Below are 20,559 nucleotides of genomic sequence, written 5' to 3' on the forward strand. Positions count from 1 at the left end.
CCCTGCTCAATCAAAGATATGCTAGCCGGAATAGACCTCACCGCACAACCGCCATGGACTCCGTCAAAACCGTATCCATCAAGTCCTCAGACTTATTGTCATCAACCTCTACAAGGACTAGCATCATACATGCACTTGAGGGTTACCACGATCAGCTTCCCATCTTGCCAAATCCAGTGGCGGCCATGGCAAAACAATCCCTATTTCCCTGACCTTGTAGGCAAGCAAGCAATCTTTGCAGATCTCAAGCTTATATACAATGGAGAATACGTTGTCATTACAGAATTAGCTTTCTGATAATAAAGCACTCCTCTAGAAGTGTCCCAAAAATGTGTACGTAAGTTTAGAAGATCCGACCATTGAGCTAAAACTTGACATAATAAAGGCAGTCACAGGTTATAAAAGACAAATCAATTAGCTGAAAATTAATGTAATAGTACAATAATGCCAGTAGGAAGATGGATAGTCACATTTACTATATATATAGATTATATACATTTTAAAATAGTTGCTCAGAATTTAATTTAAACACTCCCCAAGTGCTTGGGGGTGAAGTACATATGTACTACTACTATTTCATTTTCTTTCACAATGTCCTTTGTTTCTTTGGCATCCATCTTCCCATTTTCGTCGCCGTCATCTTCCTTTTCTTATTGGCACGATGCTTAGCTGCAATTCTCAACTTCCTCTTGGCATTGCGCATTGGATTGACAACAGCCATAAGCTTTTCTTCTTGTTTCCTCTTATCCCTTTTTGCCTTGAGATTCTTCCTAATCTCACTGTAAACTTGTACAAAGTTCTGACCTAAAATATTCTTTATAGTTTCACAAACTTCTTGTGCCAATTGCTTCATATCATCTGCAGGACAAGGTATCAATTATAGGCAAGTCATCAGATTGCGCCAGAAAAACAATAGAAACATGACTAGCGCTTCTAATTCTACCCAATATGGTCTGATACAGAAATCTTAATCTGCAATATTTTACTATAAATGAAAATTGTAGCAGCTCCAGTTCATATAAACTGATGATACAAACCATAGTATCTCACCAAGAAAAAAAAAAAGAGGAAAGACAGAAAAGGAAGATTTCAAATCCATACCCAAGTAACTTTAATTTTTACAACAGGTACTTTCCACATCCTCACTCTCCATCCCATTTTACTGGAAAAAGAGGTACCATATGAACTAGAGCCCATTAACTCAACTCATAGCACCTCAATGGGAAAGTACAATTAAATGATGGAATTTCTACCTAAAACCCAAAAAAGAGGTAAATTATCAATTTTGACTGTAGAATAAACACTTCCAACAGGCTTCCACAATGATCACGGAGAAAAGGACAACCATAGCTTGGAAGCTACGGCCTAGAATTGTGTAGGTATGGTACTGTTCCTATCATCATTACTGCTCTGCTGGCTCGTTAAGGTGACTTGAGGTGGACAGTCTTTGGCATGTGAGGGTCAGATTCAGCGCATGAAGGTTCATACCGGAGTTTTGTTGATTCTTTGTTTTTGTAATTTAATGATGGGATATTTGGGATGTATTTGCGTGGAATCAAAGTCTTATGAGATTCGGTCTGAGATTGGGAATGGTGGTGTTCGATTAGATGAGAGGAATAGTGGTATATTCTGAGCAGTGGTTCTGGGCAAGCTGAGCGTGATTTGGCTTATACATACGTTGGAGGCGTTGATTAAAGGAGATGAATTGAGATATTTTTGTAGGACATTACGAAGTGGAAATACAGCATATGTTGCAGAGACGAGAACAATAACGAAAGGTATATGGAGCTTTTAGAATATGATGGTGAAGGGTGGCATAGTTTTGTGTTCTGGATGGTCAAGACTGCAATGAATGGGGCAATTGCAGCACTCAAATGAGGCGGTTAGTGAAGCACATTGAGCAAAAAGGTGCTATTGGAAAATAGGAATGGGGAGGCATTTATTTCTCATTTGGGGTTGCCTCCTCATTTGTTTCTCACTTAGGGTTGCCGCAGACTATGGAGTACGGATGGTGGTCATATGTGGATGTGGTGGAAGGTAGTTTCAGGAAAGAGAGTTGTCAAGCAAGGATACCTTGGGCATTTATGAAAGACAGACATTGAAGGCCGCAAATGGTTTTGGAAGGTAGAAGGCATGAACATTGCCTGGAGATCACGTTGTTCCAGCTGGTAGCAGATGTTGTGAAGAAAACTGTGGCTGTTTTGGAAGGTGTAATGAATTTTCAGCCGTTAAAGGATATTTTGCATTCTCTTAAAAAGGAAGTAGACAGATGGTTGATTATGTTAAAGATGGTCTTGGAGTTAAATGGGGCATGGAATGTTGAACTCCGAGAAGAAGGAATTTCTAAAGATCCGAATTTTAAGGCTTTGGTTGTTCCATTTGTAGGTAAAGGTCATATGGGGATGGGCTGCAAGGATATTGGGCTTCATAACTTAAAAGGAGAGGGCCCAGGTATGTTTAGAAGGGTTGACACCGTTAAAGACGGTGGAGAAGCCCATTTTAAAGCCTTTGAGCATGGATCAAGTAAGGTAGTCGTGTATGGTCGTCGGCCAAAACCCAGATATTCGGTTCAATGGAGAGTGAAGATGGGAGTGCCTGGTTCCATGGTAGGGACACACCAGAGCATGGAAACAGAAGCTGTGAAGTTTGTTTATGTGACAGATGGCATTGATATAGCTTCTGGGAGTTTCGGTTGTTCCATTACCGGTGAGACGTAGTGAGTTGTTTCTTCAGTTACTAGTGTGACATCAATAAACCTCTTCCACATGAATGGCTATAAATTCACGTTCACAAGCGGGGAAGGGAGCGCATGTGGCGAGGTATATTGTCAAGATGAAGGGGTGTCTGGCGATGGGGGAGAGTAGTTCCATGGCAGAGAAGAAAAGTCCTAGAAAAATGTGGACTGCCGATGGGTGTTCTACAGATACTGAAACAGGTTCTAGCATTCGGAGAAGGTGAATGGTACAAACTATGAGGTTTGGTTCTAAGAATTCTTTTGATTTATTGGAGAATTGGCAGAAAGGAATGGCAGAACATGGTAAAGAGGTTCAAAAAGCACAGGCGATACAGTTTGAGGGTGGTTCATGTTCGATTAATGCTAGTGGGGGTGATCACGGTTTTTCTTTGGATATAGTGCCTTGTAGGGTAGACGCGTTGACAGAAATAGAACCTTTGGTTTTCAATCTTGTGGCTGTAATAGATGCCCAAGAGCTGCCTGCAATTATATCATCAGATTGGGTAGTTAGCAAAGTGAAAAAAATTTGTCATGTCGTGGGATTTTCCTGTGAGGGGTTTGAGAAGCAGATGTTGGCTTTGTTTACAGCAATTGAAGTAGGAACCAGAATAGTATGGTGTGCAACCCTAACGTTTCCTCTAAGATAGATAACAGGGGCAAAAGAGAACTAAAATCTAATCAGAATATGGAGGGCAGTCTAAAAGAGATAAAGGAAAGGGGAGGGGCATAGTATATTAGGGATTGAAAGGCAGATATTATATGCTTCCAAGAAACTAAATTGAAGTTCATTACTAGGGAACTGGTAAGGAGTTTGTGGGGGGCGTCTACATGTAGATTTGAGTTTCCTAGGTTCAAGAGTTCGGAGGAATTTTGCTAATGTGGGATAGAAAGATGGTGGAAAAGTTGGAGGATTATGTGGTGAGATTTTCCATTGCGTGTTCTTTTAGGTGCATTGGGGATAATTTTGAGTGGGGATTTGTGGATGTATGGTCCTAAAAATGATAATGATAAGACATTGCTTGGAGACGAATTAGTTGGAATTTTATGACCTGGTGGGAGTAGCCATGGATGGTGCATTAGGGGAGATTTTAATCAGCTGAGCTCAATGCAAAAAACCTACTAAATCAATATTATCAATCTGTAAGCAACAGTTCGGAAAAAAAAAAAAAAAATGAGACAAGCACACATATTAACTTACTTCAAATGCAGCCCCCACAAAAATCTTCTTTTAGATGTAGCCCCATATTTTAGAAAACAATTCTCAAAACATTACAAAACAAAAAACACTTTTAAAGTAATTCCCAAACATTACGTAAGATTTAAAAAAGATGAGTTTCCTTTGATAATTCAAATTTTCCTAGTTCGGTTTTGCCAAAATCTCTTATTATCCATTAAGCAGCATTATATTATGACCAATGGAGAAAAGCTCAACACCTGGAAAATAACAAATTGGATGCCTTCATCATCACATATTTTAACTAGTTTACGCTTCAAACAAAAAGAATCGCCCGTACAATAATCCAGACAAAAAAAAAAAAGATATGTATAATATGGATTAACTTCATATATGAACTTAAATTTAGAATGTAGTATAATGGGGGAAAAACTCACCAGGGATCACTTTCCCAGCAAACCCTTCACAAACTTTATACAGCGGCTGCAACATTTGAGATGCATAATGGAGGCAATTGTCCTGACTGATTTCTGATGAAATTTTTGAAAAACTATTGAATACAATTTTCATCTGCAAGGTACATACGAAAAATCATCAGTGGCAGGTGCTTTAGTAGATAAAAGCAATAAAGTATGTTTACTTCAAGGGTACAAATAGTTTTTGAAAAAGTAGAGTAATTGTGGACATTTCCAACAATATCTTCGATGAGCCTAACAAATTATATGTCACAACTTCTGGGAAACAAACCTGAATAGCCTCCATTTGAAGGGAAACCTTTCCCATTCTTTTAAGCAAATAAGAAATTAACAAGTATCGAATATCCTTGGACTGGGCTTGTTCCTTTTGATCAAATACACCAGATGAAAGTGACAAAAACATGCTTCTTCCTTTTCTTGAATCAAGCAATTCAAAAGCTTTAAGAAAATGGCCTTGCTCATGCTGTTCAAGGGTAGACCAGAACTTGGGAGAATCCACATACTCCATATGTCCCATCAAAGAATGCACACCACATATTGCGAACACAAGATTTTGTGTTATCAGGTTACTGGCATCATCATCAGTTAGTTGCGTCTTCAATTGGCAGTAGAGGGAAGCAGCTATAAGAAAAAGTCTACTTGGCTTCATAAGAAAATAAGTTCCAAATGCTTTTTCTTCATTTTCTTTCTGGGCTTCTATTACACTGGCAAAGTACAAGGCTATGAGGCGAGTTGATATGTGGCGTAGCCACATATGTGGGTGCAAAAGCAACGTACAGATTGCCTCCCAGATTTCCTTGAAATAATGCAATAGAAAACAAAATTAAAAAACATAACAGAGGAAATCAAAACCAATGCAATCTAAAGTAATAGGAGAAAACCCTTCAATTATCATGTCCCCACACACTCATCATGCAATCTTATGGACCTGTTGAGAATGATATGATCTAGTTCATGGCCTATTAGAATTATAAAAAAATTTAACATATCAAGACTTACAACCATAATGACTCAAGCTAGATCTATAACATTAGAAAAATGATTCCCCTCTATCTTTTCAAAAACTCCAGACCTTTTCATTAAAAAATTAAAATAAGATTATAAAAAATAACAATAATAAAGTAAAATAAGTTTATACAAGCCGCACTTAATTTCACTCATTTAACAGTCAAGCCTATATTTCTATTCAAACTCAGTTCATTTAATAAGCAAACCAAGCTCAAATCGAGTTGATAAAAGTTCGAGTTGTTTATAAGCAATTCGGTTCATTTATAGCCCTATACACCAAGTTTCAACCAAAAAACAAATCTTGTTCACAACCATCCAAATCCACTACATTACATGTATTAATTCCAACTAGAGCACCAAGAACCCATGTCATCAAACAACAATGCAACTACACATTTTCCTAGCTATTACTACTCATTTGAAGCCTAATTTCTGCAGTCAGTGGTCCCTGGCCTAGCTGAGTAGGAAAGCACAAAGAAACTATTCACTCGACTAAATATATTATATGAATAGAATTATATTTATACCTTATTTAAAGAGAGACATACCTCAAGATCACTTTCAAAGCACAAATAATTGAACTGACGCAGCATCTTCTCCAACATAACAAGTGAATAATATGCCTCTCTCCAGAAAGCAACAGCAATTTCCTCAGAAACATCTAGTTGCCTACTGGTGACAACACTGATGGCAGACTGTAAAATTTTTCTAGTCACTGGCAGTACCCTATTAACATGTTTTTGAAATCCTTTCTTCATAACCTCAACTAGTAATCCCAAGACCTGTACCAACACATTCAGAGACTCAACAATAAATATTATAAAACAAAAGAAAGCAGATTGAATGAGCAGCAATATTTATTAGGATTTCTTACTAAAGGCCAGGTACTTCTCAACATTGAGATTCAACCATAGCAGATCATTAAATCTGAAATACCAAGTTTGGCAGCAACCGTGTGAGAGCACCAAAAGCGAGAGAGAGACCCAAATGCTCATGCATACATTTATAATTCCGTAACACTCAACAGAACACCATATTGAGTTTAGAATGCTGCAAGGCTACATATCCCATTACTTATCAAAAAAAAGGTTACATATCCCATTCAAACGTACCATGCACCTCCCATTGACAAGAGCAGATGTCCATTCAAGTAGAATGTTAATGTTAGTAAGGATGCAGCCTGGGCAAGTTAGCCCAGACCAACCTTAAGGCCAATCATCAAGCTTGAGCAAGCTTGAATTGGGAATTTTCAAGACCAGTTTGGGCTTGGGCTGAAAATCCCAGGCTAAATTTCATTTGGGTGGGGCTAGGGTTGAGGTTCCTAAAGGCCACAGCCAAACCCATAGCCCAACCATAAACCAGATCCGTAGCTGAACCAGTTGATGCGATACTTTTTTCATTTGATTATTTGTTACTGCTCAGATAAATCTTGCTTATTTGACTTTGGTTTACCTATATATTTCAAGTTAATGGTTACTTAACCTTTTCCCGTAAATATGTCTCTCAAGTTTATAAGTAATGTTAACCATAAATATCTCACAGCCCATCAATATTGTTAAAATTTTGAATTGCTAATTATGATAAGGATAATATAATCAAAATAAGTGATATACGTTATTTTTCTGATGAGAAACTAATTACCAACGCAATTTAACCTAACCTGGAAATATGTTTATAGCCCAACTCAACTTACAAACTAGCTCAAGCCAATCCCACATGCAAGCTTTGGTTCAGGTTAAGTTAAAAGGCTTGAAGTCAACTTGGACCGGATTAGGATTCAAGGTTGAAATACTTGGGTTAAGCTAGGGTTGGCCTGACCAAAATGGACAGCTCTCTAAGTGTTCAAACTTCAAAAACCAATGCTTCTCTAACATGGTAAAAGAGCCAGGTCATCTTTGGTCTTTGGTTCACGTCTATCAATTCTCAGTTCCCACTTTCTTCTTCTTTTTTTTCGATTCAAGTCTATCAACTCTCACCAATGCCTAATACACAATGTTCAATTACTTCTTAATAGCCTAAGCTGTTGGCCCTAAGGTACGCACTACGAAAAACAGTTGATTCAACAGTAGTTCTTGACATTTGCCCCCACATTGGTTAGTTTGAGCAGGGCCCAATAACTAAATCATAAATTCTAAACAGTTCAAGCGCATGCACAACAATGGCAAGAGCTATTGGTGCAACAAAAAATGTTTTCAGGAACATTTTCAAAGTGTCAACCAAACACTAGAAAATTAGTAGTTTTTGTTCAAATTGTTGTTAGTTTCTTAACATTGGCCAAATTTCTACAATTCTAGATATTAAGTAATTTATTGAGTATCCTGATACAAAAATAAATTTCCAGTTGATTCCTTCGTAGAAGAAAAACACACTTTTGTTTCATAAATCTTCACTAGCATTTAACTTATTGTATTAGTCAACTTACATATTTTCATCTGTCTTATTTTATCTACTACTATAAACGAATTACATTCTACCATATTGACGAGAGAAAGAAAAAGCAAGAAACATATGTTTGATAGGAATTACAACTAAAGAAGTGAACGGTCCTCCCAAATCAGAATTATCCACCTCATAGTGCAATACTGCAATTCATAGATTATTACCTGTGCAGCAGCACTCCACAGTCGCTGTGTCTCTCCCGAATACCAAGATAATGTGTCCTCAAGAATGTAATCAAGTGAATGTGAGCTTACACACCCAAAGAGCTTCTTTATAGCTGCACCAGTCATGGAACGAACCCTACTATCTTCATCATTGGCTAAGCAAACCACCAACTGCACAAATAATGTCTCTGATTGCTCATCCACATTTTTACTTGGAAATTTGACAATGATTACATGAAGCATTTCAAGGACAGCTTCTCTTCCAGTTGAATGCTCATATCTGCAAGAGTAGTTAAGTCATTTCCGGACATATAAGAAGGAAAATTAAAAGAGTTTAAAAATACCCCCCTAATATTTCACCTGTTTTACAATTATGTCTCCAAATGAAAACAATTTGCAATGTGGCCTCACATAGTTTCTCAAATTTGTCAATGTAGCCATTCCATTACTAATTTCCGTCATCTCAAACGGAAAATGGGGGCATTTTGGACTTTTAACCCTTTAACAAAAAAAATGGGCGTGGCTGGCCTGCCAGCCCCATTTATTTATTTATTTTTTCCTGTTTTGGATCTTTCTTTTTTTTAAAAAAGAGGGAATTTTGGACCTTTTTACCCATTTTCTGTCATAGAAAGTGAAAATTGCTAACGGATGGGCAACAATGACAAATTTGAGAAACTTTGTCAGGGCACATTGCAAAACAAATTTCTTTGGAGGCAAATTGCAAAACAGGTGAAACACTGGGGAGTTGGGAGGGGGGGGGTTTGTTGTAAAAGGAATTTTCCCCCAAAATAACTATTAGATGCCTTACCTTAAATTTGAAAGCAGAAAATCTAGATGTTGTTGCAAACGTTTTACTGAAAGCTGATAATCAAGTAAAAACTGTAATAAAATTTGACTGCATTTCTTGCGAATTGAGTCAACTTGACTTGTCACCATCAATTCCCCAACTTGAGTTACAAGATCATATATCTCAGGAACAACAAGCTTGCGATTAACAATTGCCTTCAGCAATGAAAGGGCAAGATTAGAAGGTTCCCTTTCAAGATCTACAAAAAGAGGAAGCTGAATTAACTGATGTAACTGATCTGATGAAAGGGTGATTCTGGTGCTCCTCAGAAGTACAACCAACAATCTTAGGCATGACTGCATTAGAGGACTGCTTGAAGTTACCGAACTCTGTGCAATATCCAAGACTGCCTCCTTTATTTTATCAGCTTGAGATTCAAGGGATGGTAAAGGCAGCCTGACCAACGGAGTGAGGCATCTAAGGGACGAAGATAAAACATCTTCGTACTTGGAAGCCAAGCAGTTCCCTAAAAGTGTGACAAAAGGATCCAACATTGATAACGCATGCTCAATTTTTCCCTGTTTCAAACTTCTTGTGCGTTTATGCAACATCCTGAGAGCAAACACAATAAGAAGATGTGAAGATACGTTGACAAGTCGGCCTGAAGTTATTCTTTTCTCTCTCAAGTCCTTTCTATGATGTTTCTTTTCCTCTGCAATTACTGAAATTTCACGCTGACCATTTTCGTCTTTAATCCCATCTTCAATGAGGCCATATACAAAGATGAACAGGTCAGTCTGATCTACAGATGGATTACGTTCAATGCCAACAGCTATGTGATTTAACATTTTTTCCAATTCAGTTTTGACTTTTGGCGTGAGCTGCTTCTGCAAATATGTTGTAACAGGTGAAAGAAGCTTCAAGGCATGAGTTTTGAATGTTATACTCTGGGCTATCAATTCCAGGGTATTAAAAGACTGTCGCATTTTAGTTTCTTTCATTTTTGAAGCAATCTTTCCCACCTCTTTTTCCTCAGCAACATCTCCAAGAATGTCATTCTCTATTACTGAAACAAGATCTTCCAAACAGTAATCCAACTTCCCACTATTGGGAATTAAAATAGACTTGGACAAGATGAAATTGAGAGTGTATGCCAATACATGCAGCTCGTATCCTCGTTTCAAGGTAGCTCGCAAAACCCTGACTATAAACTGCAGGTATTGCAGCCCAAGCTCCTTCAAACAAGCAGCCAAAGCAGACCTAGCTTCGTCACGTATGCTTTCCAACCGATTCTTTAAGAAGTTAGAAATACGATGAATGATGCTAGGAAGCATTGAGTCCATTATGTCCACAGGGAGCAACTTTAGTAGTTTAAGGGCAGCAAGATTGATGTTAACATTGACCTTATCAGAATCAGAATTGAGTAGCTTCTGTATCTTTGGGAGCACAGTATTATGAAGGCATCTCTGAATCTCAGTTGCCATAGCCGAAGAACAACTACTAATTGTCCCAGCATCAGAAGCATTCTCTAAAGAGTCATTGGCTTTTTGGTTATTATGAATCTCTGAAAAATGAAATCTGTCCAATATGGAGCAAGTTAGCCTCAATAAGTGTTTTTGCTTGCCTGGATTCATAGTCATCTCTTGGAGGCATCTAACCAGTAACGCATAGTATGACTTCCATTCAAAATGACCAGAAACAGAAGCAAGGGCCTCTATGCATGCCACTCTAACATGTTCTCCATTTCCTTCTCGTATGTCAAACAACATACTAAAAAAGAGTGGCACAAAAACTTTATTTAAAATATCCTGAATCAAGCAGCAGCATAGAAAAATTCAGTACTTCGAAGGAGGGTTTGAGGAATTGAGAACAATTAAAAAAAAAAAATTAAAAATTAAAAAAAAAAAAAGTATATAAATACCTCCGACATGTTGCTTGTACTGATAACATTCCTAAAACGAGACAATGCCCTTGCTCTCCTATGCCTCTGCAAGAACAAATGTGGATATGTCAGATGAAACAAGTACCTTGTCAAATGTGTTCTTTAATGCTTGGAAGCAATTAATGATGGAAAAAATATCATTAATGACTATCAAGACCGATAGATTGAAATATTTTACAAATAGAAACAACCATGACAATAAAGATAGCTCTCCTCAATTTTCGGAAGAAAAAAAAGCAATTCAAATAATTATAATTTTTTTCCCAAGTCATATTCTTTCATTCGAGGAAAAGATGCTTATTATAAAGAATTTTAGGCATAAGGGCTCTAATATCACATGATCACCACAAAAATATGTCAAGCTTAGAAAGATATAACATAGAACTCACCTGCAAATGAACAATATTGTTGAAAAAATCTACTTCAGCATCGCTACTGCACAGAGCCCTCAATGAATTAAGATTTGCTACTTCTGGTAGTTTCATCACCATTTCTCGTAGTAAATTTATCCATTCCTGAAACCAAACCAATCGTTATAGAAACCACAATGATGCATAGCAGTTTATGTTGCACAATTTAATTAAACCGTTCATTATTAAATCAACAAAATCAAAATTGTTTGATATTCTTTATCAGCAACGGACCAAATCATTCAATACACTATTTGGATTATTTTGTCCTAGCCTCAAAAGGACTACACAAAGAGTCTGCCCAATAAAGAAATATCCAAAAAATTAATTGTTTTCATGACTTAATTTATTGTTATGATTTGTTGATGTTAATTTATCATCAACTCCGATAAGATGAACAGGAACTAGATACCTTCTTGATTGTAGTTTCTCTGCTCAATGCATCCCCCATATGCTTCAAAAGAAACTTGATTGTTTTACGCGGAAAAGATGCTCTAGTCCAACAACCATCATCATGCGTAATCATCTTACAAGTCATTTCTTGGTGACCCTTTCCTTCTTGGCCAAGGATTTGGGCAGAAAATTCAACAAACGAGAGCAGTGACCCATAAGCACTATGCCTTAAGATCAATTCTTCAGATGACATATCATACACACAATGTGATAAAATGACCGATGCATGATCCTCATGAACAGTATAGAAGAAATCAATACAAATCTCATTATAACCATCCATGATAGCGTCATAATCAAGGCTACCCATTTCTGTAGCAGAGGTTGCATTCAATTTACGAACAAGTTTGGCCTGCATTCCAATCAAGAATTAAGCAAACATGGACAATTTGGGATTCGAAAACCAACTAGGTTCCATCTAAAGCAATACTCAAATGTAAAATAAAGATAACAGTATTACCAGAAACTGGACAGAAGGATCAGCTTCAGCAAGTGAATCAAGAAGATCACAAATAGACAACCGCATATCCAGTGCAACAGAAGCAAGTAGCGGGGTAACTGCTGTCAGAATTTTTTTAGTACTTTTGCTCCCTAACACTGGGACAATATCTCGAATGACTTGCACAGCTTCAGAATAAAGATCTGCAAGATATGATAGAATTTCAAAGAACAAGATAAGATTCTTATGGTGAGTACCAAAACTATGAGAGATTCTTACCACAATTTTTAGATCTTTTTGTTATGAATGGGACCAAGATATCTAGAAATTTTGCTGGCAACGGATCTTCTGTTGCTGGCAAAGGATCTTTTGTTGCTGGCAACGGATCCTTTATATACTTTGATAATAATTTGAAAATTCTTATTTCTCTCTCCCCAGGACATTTGACCAACTTCCTGGTACAGAAAAACAGTAAGTCATAAAGGGGCCTCCCAGAAATACTCACAAAAGTAAACAACTTGATGTACTATAGAATGACCAGAAATATAAAGGGAAAAGGTTGGTTTATCGTGCTGACTCTGAGAAAAGGTTGTCAATACCCTTTTTAAAACTAGAAACAACGAATCATTTCACCTTACTAGATTAAGTTGAGTGCGGTGTACCCAAAACTTTATGACAATAAGAACACGTGACTGCAGAAATTAGCACGAATTTTTCTCCAAAAGCTTGGAGTGTAGAGTGGACGTGGATAATTTATCCATTAAGCTGCATGGAAGCATTCTGTCTCTACTTATGTGGAGCTTAATGCATGCAAAGTCAATTATCAATACCTTAAGAATCCTACTTTACAGATAAATTCCAAATAAGGGTAGTCTAACAGGAAAGCAAAACAATAAAAGTGAATGATTAGGAAAACAAGAACTAAATAAAATACAAAACAACATTCATACCTCTTGGTTGCACTATCACTTTGGAAAAGATCATGCAAGCTGCAGATAAGTGCCTCGAGGTTTGGAAGTAGGACTCTTTTTGTAGCATCTGCTTCATCATTTAATTCGCTATCAAGGTTCAACAGGTTCTCAACAAATGTAAGAACACATGATACAATGGCTTTAGAAGCTTTCATCTCACTCAGTATGGAAAATATATTAGGGACAAGATTCTTCTCCCAACTCAAGAGTGATACAAGCCTGTGGCTTCTACTCATAGCAACAAAGCAAGAGAACAGTGAACTTGGTTTCTCACTACTGGAACCCTCCTGTTTGAAACCGTCCACTAAATGTTTCACAGAAGCAAAGAATAGGCTCCAGAACTCACAACCAAATTCGTGATCTTCATACTTATTAAGGACAAGAGAAACAATTTTCAGGCATAGAGACCTTAAAGCTTTGAACTGCTTCACAGCACTGCTGGTCTGCATGTTGAGCATAACTTTTTCATCAGCAAATTGTCATGTAATCATCCATAAACGAACTAAAAGAAGTGCTGGATTTCCCTGGAACAATTGCTAATCAATAATATTGGTTAAAAGCCAATGTGCTAGATTTTGTGAACAATGTATCGTACAGACCTCTCCAATAACATAGGCTGTTTCATGCTAGCTAAATTTGGTTACATGCAAACCAGTAAACTCAAACAAGCATAGGTTGTTTCATGTTAGCTAAATTTGGCTACATGCAAACCAGTAAACTCAAACAAGGAAGATAGTTAATATAAGGAGAAAAAAAAAAAACGCTTCAACAGTGAAGGCATAAAAGCAAAAAAAATAATTTTCCCAACTCCGAACCTCACAAAAGAGAAGATAATAAGAATATAATAAAGGTAAAGAACATATTAAGTATTAACCCTAGTGTTACAGTTAGCCGGCCCAATTAATTGTAGCAATATTAGCACTATTACTTTGGGTATTTACCCAACATTTTCAAGATAATAAAATTAGGGGAGTAGTTATAACAACAAAGGCTTTAGTAGTAGTCCAGATTCAGCATTCAACATGATAAACACAGTACCTGGACATCACTTGCTGATGCACTGTCTTTCTCAAGTACAGTCAGATCAGCGTTAGAATGATCTTCAAGTGAGGAGAATCCATTGCACTTTGCAACGTCAATGCTTGATGTGCAGCTTCCCAGCACCCGAACAACACATCCCATTAAAAGATCAAGAAAAGGTCTGACATGAAACTCATCAAAAACTCCTAGAACATCTTCAATCACATGCAGAAAACCATATCTCTTCTTCCAAGACAGGGCTACTATATTATCCACGGTGAAATACTTTAAGAAATTATATGCCATAGAATTTTCCCATGAAGTCCGCAACCAATAAGAAGTACTATCAGTTTCTTTAGAACAAATTTGCAATGGCTTTATCAACAATACGAAGAAAAGAGGAAGCTCCTCAACATCAAGTTGAGCAATGAAACCAAGAACTGCCTTTCGGTGAAGAACACTTGCATTCTGCAGAAAAAAGTTACATTACTGAGTAATTTAGGATGTGATTTTGAATGAAAAGTGAGGGAAAAAAAAAACGAAAGTAGAAAACCCTACAGGTATATATGAGATAATATAAAAGAATAACAATCTTATAATTCAACTCAGATATACCTTTCGCGAGGCAAGTGTCTTCAATTTTCTAACTTTTGGCATCAGAAGACGGATAACTATAGGCACAAGATAAGCTCTGTGTTCTTCTTCAATCTGATTAGATTCTTTGGACAAACTCCATGTTGTTAGCTCCTCTCGCAAATATTTGGAGTTTATTAAATTTTTCAGATGTTGATCATATGGGAGTAAGAAACCATCCTTCCAAATTAACAGGCAATCAAGAACCTTCGTCTGGATTTCAGCATCATTGTCATCCAGAAGCCTAACAGAAACATCCCAAAGATTCAAGTAAGTAAAAAAGAACCTAGTGCACTCAAGCTGAGATTTCAAATGAAAATAACTAATAGTCTAATACTACAAGAATAGATGGGCATAAAATAAATTATCGCATCATCAAACCACTGCACCAACCTATTTTGCAGAACTTCTTTAAGATGTTGACTCTCATCAAAAGATCTCAGGTTCCGCATTGCTCTCAGCAAGTTTAACCATTCTTTAAGGACACCCTTCCACTCTTTGCCTTTACAAGCATGTGAATTGAAAAATTCCACACTGCAACCACAATAAAAATGCAAGCCAACTTTTAGTGAGATAGTTTGAGTAAACCTTTGCCAGTTCATGAAGTCCTGAAGTAAGTACGTCCAATAAAAGTCACAAGTCCAGAAGAAACCTACCTTACATGATCATTGAGATTATAGCCCAGAAACTTTAAGAACAAACGTATTAACTCCCGAGACTGAGATTCTATAACATTTGGAATCTTTTGCAATGATTGGAGCAACAAGGATAATACCATTGCAAATGGAGTGCTATCAGATTCTGGAGTAACAAACAAATGAAATCGCTGGACAAGATCTGGAAAACAAAACCAGTTTAAAAAAAACTAACTTCCAAAGGAACTTGATTTCAAGAAAGCTAAAACTCAGAAAATAACCAGTTCATCACTCTAAAACATGTATCATATAACAGCACCTGAGTCAAGATAAGTATCTATGTATATCGTCTAATACAAACTGATAGAGTAAAAGCAAAAATCTAGTCGTCACGTACCACTTGACTCATCATAGAGTTTATAGTTCCCTCTGTCTAGTTCATGGGATGTATGAAACATTGACTGGTATTGCTCAAGATAACAAACAAATTTATTCCATATAAGTCGAACATGCTGGCTCATCAAAACTCCAAGGCACTCCAATGCTGGATTCCAAAGATAACTAAAACGGTTATTCAATATACCAACTATCCCACTCAAAACAAGGGGCACATAGGCTTGAGGTACTCTGCCCGCAGAGAGATCCATCTGTATTCTAGAAATCAATAGGATCACTTTTCGGCTGGTAGAAATTGAAAGCGGAGTTTCCTCAATCGAGAGAAGCAACTGAAGAACCTGATATTCAAAGGAAAATTAACCCAAGATTACCGAGTCAGAACATGGTATCAAACGACAATAACAGCAAGAATATAGGCAAAAACGTACATTATTGCCCAGACTATCTACAAGGGATGTCTGAGAAACTTCAGTTTTCATTTGCTTCTCAACCAGTTGATCATTTGTAGAATCTACACAGTTTAGAAGTTCATGGTGACACAATATTTTAAGAGTTGAAACGCGTATCCCCCTATTTGAGTGGTGCAAATTATCAGCAAAGATGCTTAATGCATCCACAGCATTCTCCACTGAAAGTTCCGGATGATACTTTCTATTGCAACTGTCTGCTTCCGACGTGGGCCTAACATTTTTATAATAACAGTAAGTTAAGAAAGCAGACTTTTTAAGCATAAACATAGCTGACCAAGGAAAAGACAAAGATTTTAGTGGATATTAACTAACAGACAAATCAACTTACCCATACACAAAATCCAAATAATCAGCAACAGCAGACAATACTTGTGAAGATGATCCATGTCTTTTTGCTAGATTCAAAAATTTACTCGTTTCTTCAGGCCCAGATTTTGTAGCATTAAGTAATTTGTTATAAGAACTCAAAGCAGCGCCAATTACGCTTTGGTAGGCTTGTTTAGGAAGACCTGCTATGCAACCTGAAAGAAAAACATATAAATTAAATTAATTGAGATCAACCAAGAAAGCATGATTTGGTACAATAGGCATTGAAAAATGCCATTTGTTAAACAATATTGTTTCACTTGGTTGTGACCATTTAAAGTCCATTGAGAAGGCTAATACATCGTGCATGGTTTGAAACACAAAAGACAATGTCAACAGAAATGCTGGTGAAGACATTCTGATAGTTTCACGGATCCCTGGGATACAATACACTGATGGGTACCGTCAAGTACACGAATGCTTATACGTAAAACCATAAAAAAAAAAAAAGACATTACATGCTTGGTGATCGACAGGCAATACTCGGAGTATTGTTGTTTGGAAGATGGTGCTTTTGTGCCTATTGTGATGTATTTGGAGGGAAAGAAACGATAGGTGTTTTGAGGATCATGAGTTGTCTTCTTTTTTCTTTAACACTTTGTACCTTTGGACTTTTACTCATGTTTCTCCTGTAGTGATTAGTTTTCATGTATTTCTTGCTCCTTTTGCCCCTAATTCTTAGGTGGTTTCTCTTGTATACTTCATGTATACTTGGGGGCGTCATACACTTTTAATAATACTTGGATTATTTATCAAAAAAAATATGACAAGGTAAATGGATACCGGTGTTCCAAGAACAAATTAAATCTGAAGGTGCATACCATCTTCCGTCAACGGTAGCTGATCAAGTGCATCTATCAACTTCATCAAACAGGATGACATCCATTGGACATTAACTTCAGCTATCAACTTCATGCAAGGCAAGCATCTAATTATTCCCCACAGTAGAGCCCACTTAGTCTCATGAATATGACAAGATGATGGATCACCATGCACAATAATGTTTATTTCCCCAATCCAACGGGAGATAGCCTCCTCCATCTTTGGAAACTCTTTTCTAAATGTGCCATCTGAGAAGTTGGATTCTTGCACTTTCGCTTCCATTACTTCAAAGAAGGACAGTAATAAATATATGACTTCTTCTTCCGAAGTCTCTATCAAATCATTCATTGCACTGAAAATGCAATAAGAAAAGTCACGACTACCAGAAAATAAACCACATTGTATCCCAAAAATAACTAACCTATAACATTACCTTAAGATGTTAACTCCAAAAATATATACTATGCAAGGGTCCTTCTGCAGTAGTTCTCTAATAAATTTCAGCAAACTGCAACGCAAGCCTGATCCATGTCAAAACCTATAATGGTAAGGAAAGAAGAAGGGGGGGAAAAGACCAAGCTTCAAGCCTTTACCTCAAGTTCCTTAATGTGAATACAGGAGCCCATTGCAATGAACAACTAGAGATAGCTGATATATTATTAAAGTTGTGAAGCCCATTGAGAATGCATATCATCAATTCGAGAACCTTATCAACAACTTCTGTTTGGGGAACCTCTGCCTTCTCAAAGCCAGAAGACATGACAAATATTTGCACAAGAAACCCCACATGTTCAAGCAACGATTGGTAATCTGTACAACATCATAGCAGTTTAGTGTGGTACCAAAGCACACAAGTGAGCAATGGACATTATTAAAGCAATTAAACATATAAGGTAGGACTGCAAAATAAACCAAGCTACTCAAGCTCAGCTCAAGATTAGTTGAGTGAAGTGACACTCAAAACAACTTACTACTGAGCTAAAAAAACTGAAGGAACTAATCTTGAGCAACCTATTATCAGCTCCAATAACTTTTCCTCTTGAAAAGCCAAGCTACTTGAGCTCAACTGACATTAAGCTTTAAAGAAAGCACAATTGAGATCATCCATAGGATAAAACAACCAAGCTTGAGCAACCAACTACATGGCTCAAATCAGTATATTTTATAGCCGCTCTAAAAGAGAGGGCTTAAAAAACAATATATCAGTATGCTTTATGGCTCACCATAAAACCTTCGACCATTATGAATCTGAACAATGGAAATAAGCAGTGATAGGAGGTGACTTAAATGCAAAATGCATCCATTAGTTACACCATCATTAATTTTCTGATATATGCATTTCGGGATCAAATCCAACTCCTTTGGCTCTATCTCCTCACACAGTCTTTGAAAAGCAGTACTCACAACTTCAACAACAGAGTCTGAACCTGCAGGGGGGAAGCAGAGAGAGAGACTTAGACAAAATAGAATCACGAACTTCTTAAGGTATCATTCCATAGAGTAAGCCAACCATTGACCTGCAGATTCTAGCAAACAAGTTAATGCACAGTACTTAAATTAACGAGTGTAGGAGGAAAAACCTGTAGGTTTTTAAAATGAACACTCGAGTCAAATTAGGCAATAGCTGAGAGAATTAAGAAAACCCAGAAAAATCACTTAATAGAGGAAAACCAATCAATCAAAGAATTTTTAAAATCAAGACCAAAACTACTACTGATTCCTTCTTCTTTTTTAACTTTTCTTGTTCCATCATAAAACATAAGCTCTCACCCTTACTACGCTATATAACATGTGACGTTATAGAAGGGATAAAACATTCTGCCCCACTAAACACACTTAATTCTCAAGTTGTTTTACAAACTCTCATTTATGATCTTGTTGATATCGCTCTAATTTCTATCCAAATAAATAACCAAACTAATATATATCCTAATAACATATTAGAGACTTATCTATAGTACCCTTTCTAGACCATGAGACAGACACTATCCCTAAAGTGCAGGATGTAGTAATTTGTACCCACAACAATACACTCATGCTCTCCACCTCTCATTGATCATCTTTTTTTTATTTTTGATAAGTAATTGATATCTCATTAAAAGCGTAAGGCACCCCCATCTACACAAAAAGTATACAAGAGAAGTCTCATAACTAGTTGGAGGAAAAATAACAAGAAAATCATGAGATTTCATCCACCTCTCATTGATCATATACTCTTTAACTGCTTCCATCCATGTTATTTGAACCCATTACCTCTTGTCCACATGGACCACATCACTCATTCTTATTGTTGCAATCATGGATCGTCATCACACATGGCCAACCATTTTAAGTGAGTCCATCTAATCATCATCACTACCACCTCCATCTTTGAACAAACATCATCATTCTTTATTATACATTTTCTAGTATTTCCACTTATCCATCTTAACATTCTTATTTTAGTTACGCTTTTCTTGTTAACCTGTTTACACTAGTCTAACATTGTGTGGCATAAATTATGATTGGTCTTTAAACATTACCTCATAAGGAAAAAAAGTCCTCAAATATAACATAAGTGATCTTTTCTATACATGTTTTTTTATAATATTACATCATACATTTTTAGAGTTGTACTGACATCACATCATATTCAGATAAAAAAATATATATTAAAAAAGATTGTAATAAGAATCTCATGTGATTATAAATATGTATAAACTAGCAATGAATACACAAATGAAATACATGTAAAAAAAGTTCACATGACCAATACCAAGTATTGTACTGTCCATCAGTAACTGTAATACTCGCTCTGCTTTTGAGTGGAACCTTGATGAGGCCCCTCTCAAAACATAACAAAGTAAAGTGCTGGCGCCAAATTTTCTGGTAGGTAATGGTTTCTTCATGACTTCAATCATTATCTTTCTAATGCCTGCTCAAAAGCCATCACAAATTTATCAGTTCATCTTCAAAATAACTGTAAGTCCAATAGAGTATAGCTTGACTATGCTATACAACAATAATTTGAGGGTATCTAACCAATCCACAAAAGCCAAGGAACAAAAGAAAATATACACATACAAGATACAAAACTTCAAAAGCATACACGAGATAGAAACATGGCAAATGGACTTCTAGTTTTTTCTTGGGAAAAAAGGAAAGAAGACAGATTTAGAAAGTGAAAAAGAGAGCACTCAAATGGGAGGATTAAGACAAACATAAAATTAAACGAATCAAG

At 36.7% G+C, this 20,559-nt stretch overlaps 1 protein-coding gene across 1 annotated transcript in view; it reads right to left on the reverse strand.

Annotated features, from left to right (window-relative positions):
* Window positions 1-442: 442 nt before the first annotated feature.
* Window positions 443-20,559, reverse strand: part of LOC132173861 (uncharacterized) — a 29,148-nt gene continuing 9,031 nt past the window's right edge. The window contains exons 8-31 of the mRNA XM_059585510.1: window positions 20,095-20,253; window positions 18,563-18,766; window positions 17,933-18,149; window positions 17,773-17,847; window positions 17,339-17,691; window positions 16,480-16,672; window positions 16,110-16,362; window positions 15,683-16,019; window positions 15,307-15,487; window positions 15,044-15,184; window positions 14,633-14,894; window positions 14,036-14,485; window positions 12,977-13,440; window positions 12,306-12,481; window positions 12,048-12,229; window positions 11,547-11,939; window positions 11,114-11,239; window positions 10,704-10,769; window positions 8,804-10,590; window positions 7,996-8,275; window positions 5,941-6,174; window positions 4,656-5,180; window positions 4,346-4,478; window positions 443-858 (exon numbers count right to left, since the gene is read on the reverse strand). Coding sequence (XP_059441493.1) covers window positions 587-858; window positions 4,346-4,478; window positions 4,656-5,180; window positions 5,941-6,174; window positions 7,996-8,275; window positions 8,804-10,590; window positions 10,704-10,769; window positions 11,114-11,239; window positions 11,547-11,939; window positions 12,048-12,229; window positions 12,306-12,481; window positions 12,977-13,440; window positions 14,036-14,485; window positions 14,633-14,894; window positions 15,044-15,184; window positions 15,307-15,487; window positions 15,683-16,019; window positions 16,110-16,362; window positions 16,480-16,672; window positions 17,339-17,691; window positions 17,773-17,847; window positions 17,933-18,149; window positions 18,563-18,766; window positions 20,095-20,253 — 7,463 coding nt within the window. The 3' untranslated portion in view covers window positions 443-586. The remainder of the gene's footprint in view (window positions 859-4,345; window positions 4,479-4,655; window positions 5,181-5,940; window positions 6,175-7,995; window positions 8,276-8,803; window positions 10,591-10,703; window positions 10,770-11,113; window positions 11,240-11,546; window positions 11,940-12,047; window positions 12,230-12,305; window positions 12,482-12,976; window positions 13,441-14,035; window positions 14,486-14,632; window positions 14,895-15,043; window positions 15,185-15,306; window positions 15,488-15,682; window positions 16,020-16,109; window positions 16,363-16,479; window positions 16,673-17,338; window positions 17,692-17,772; window positions 17,848-17,932; window positions 18,150-18,562; window positions 18,767-20,094; window positions 20,254-20,559) is intronic.

This window comes from Corylus avellana, chromosome ca3 (genome assembly GCF_901000735.1).
Source record: "Corylus avellana chromosome ca3, CavTom2PMs-1.0".
Lineage (NCBI taxonomy): Eukaryota > Viridiplantae > Streptophyta > Magnoliopsida > Fagales > Betulaceae > Corylus > Corylus avellana.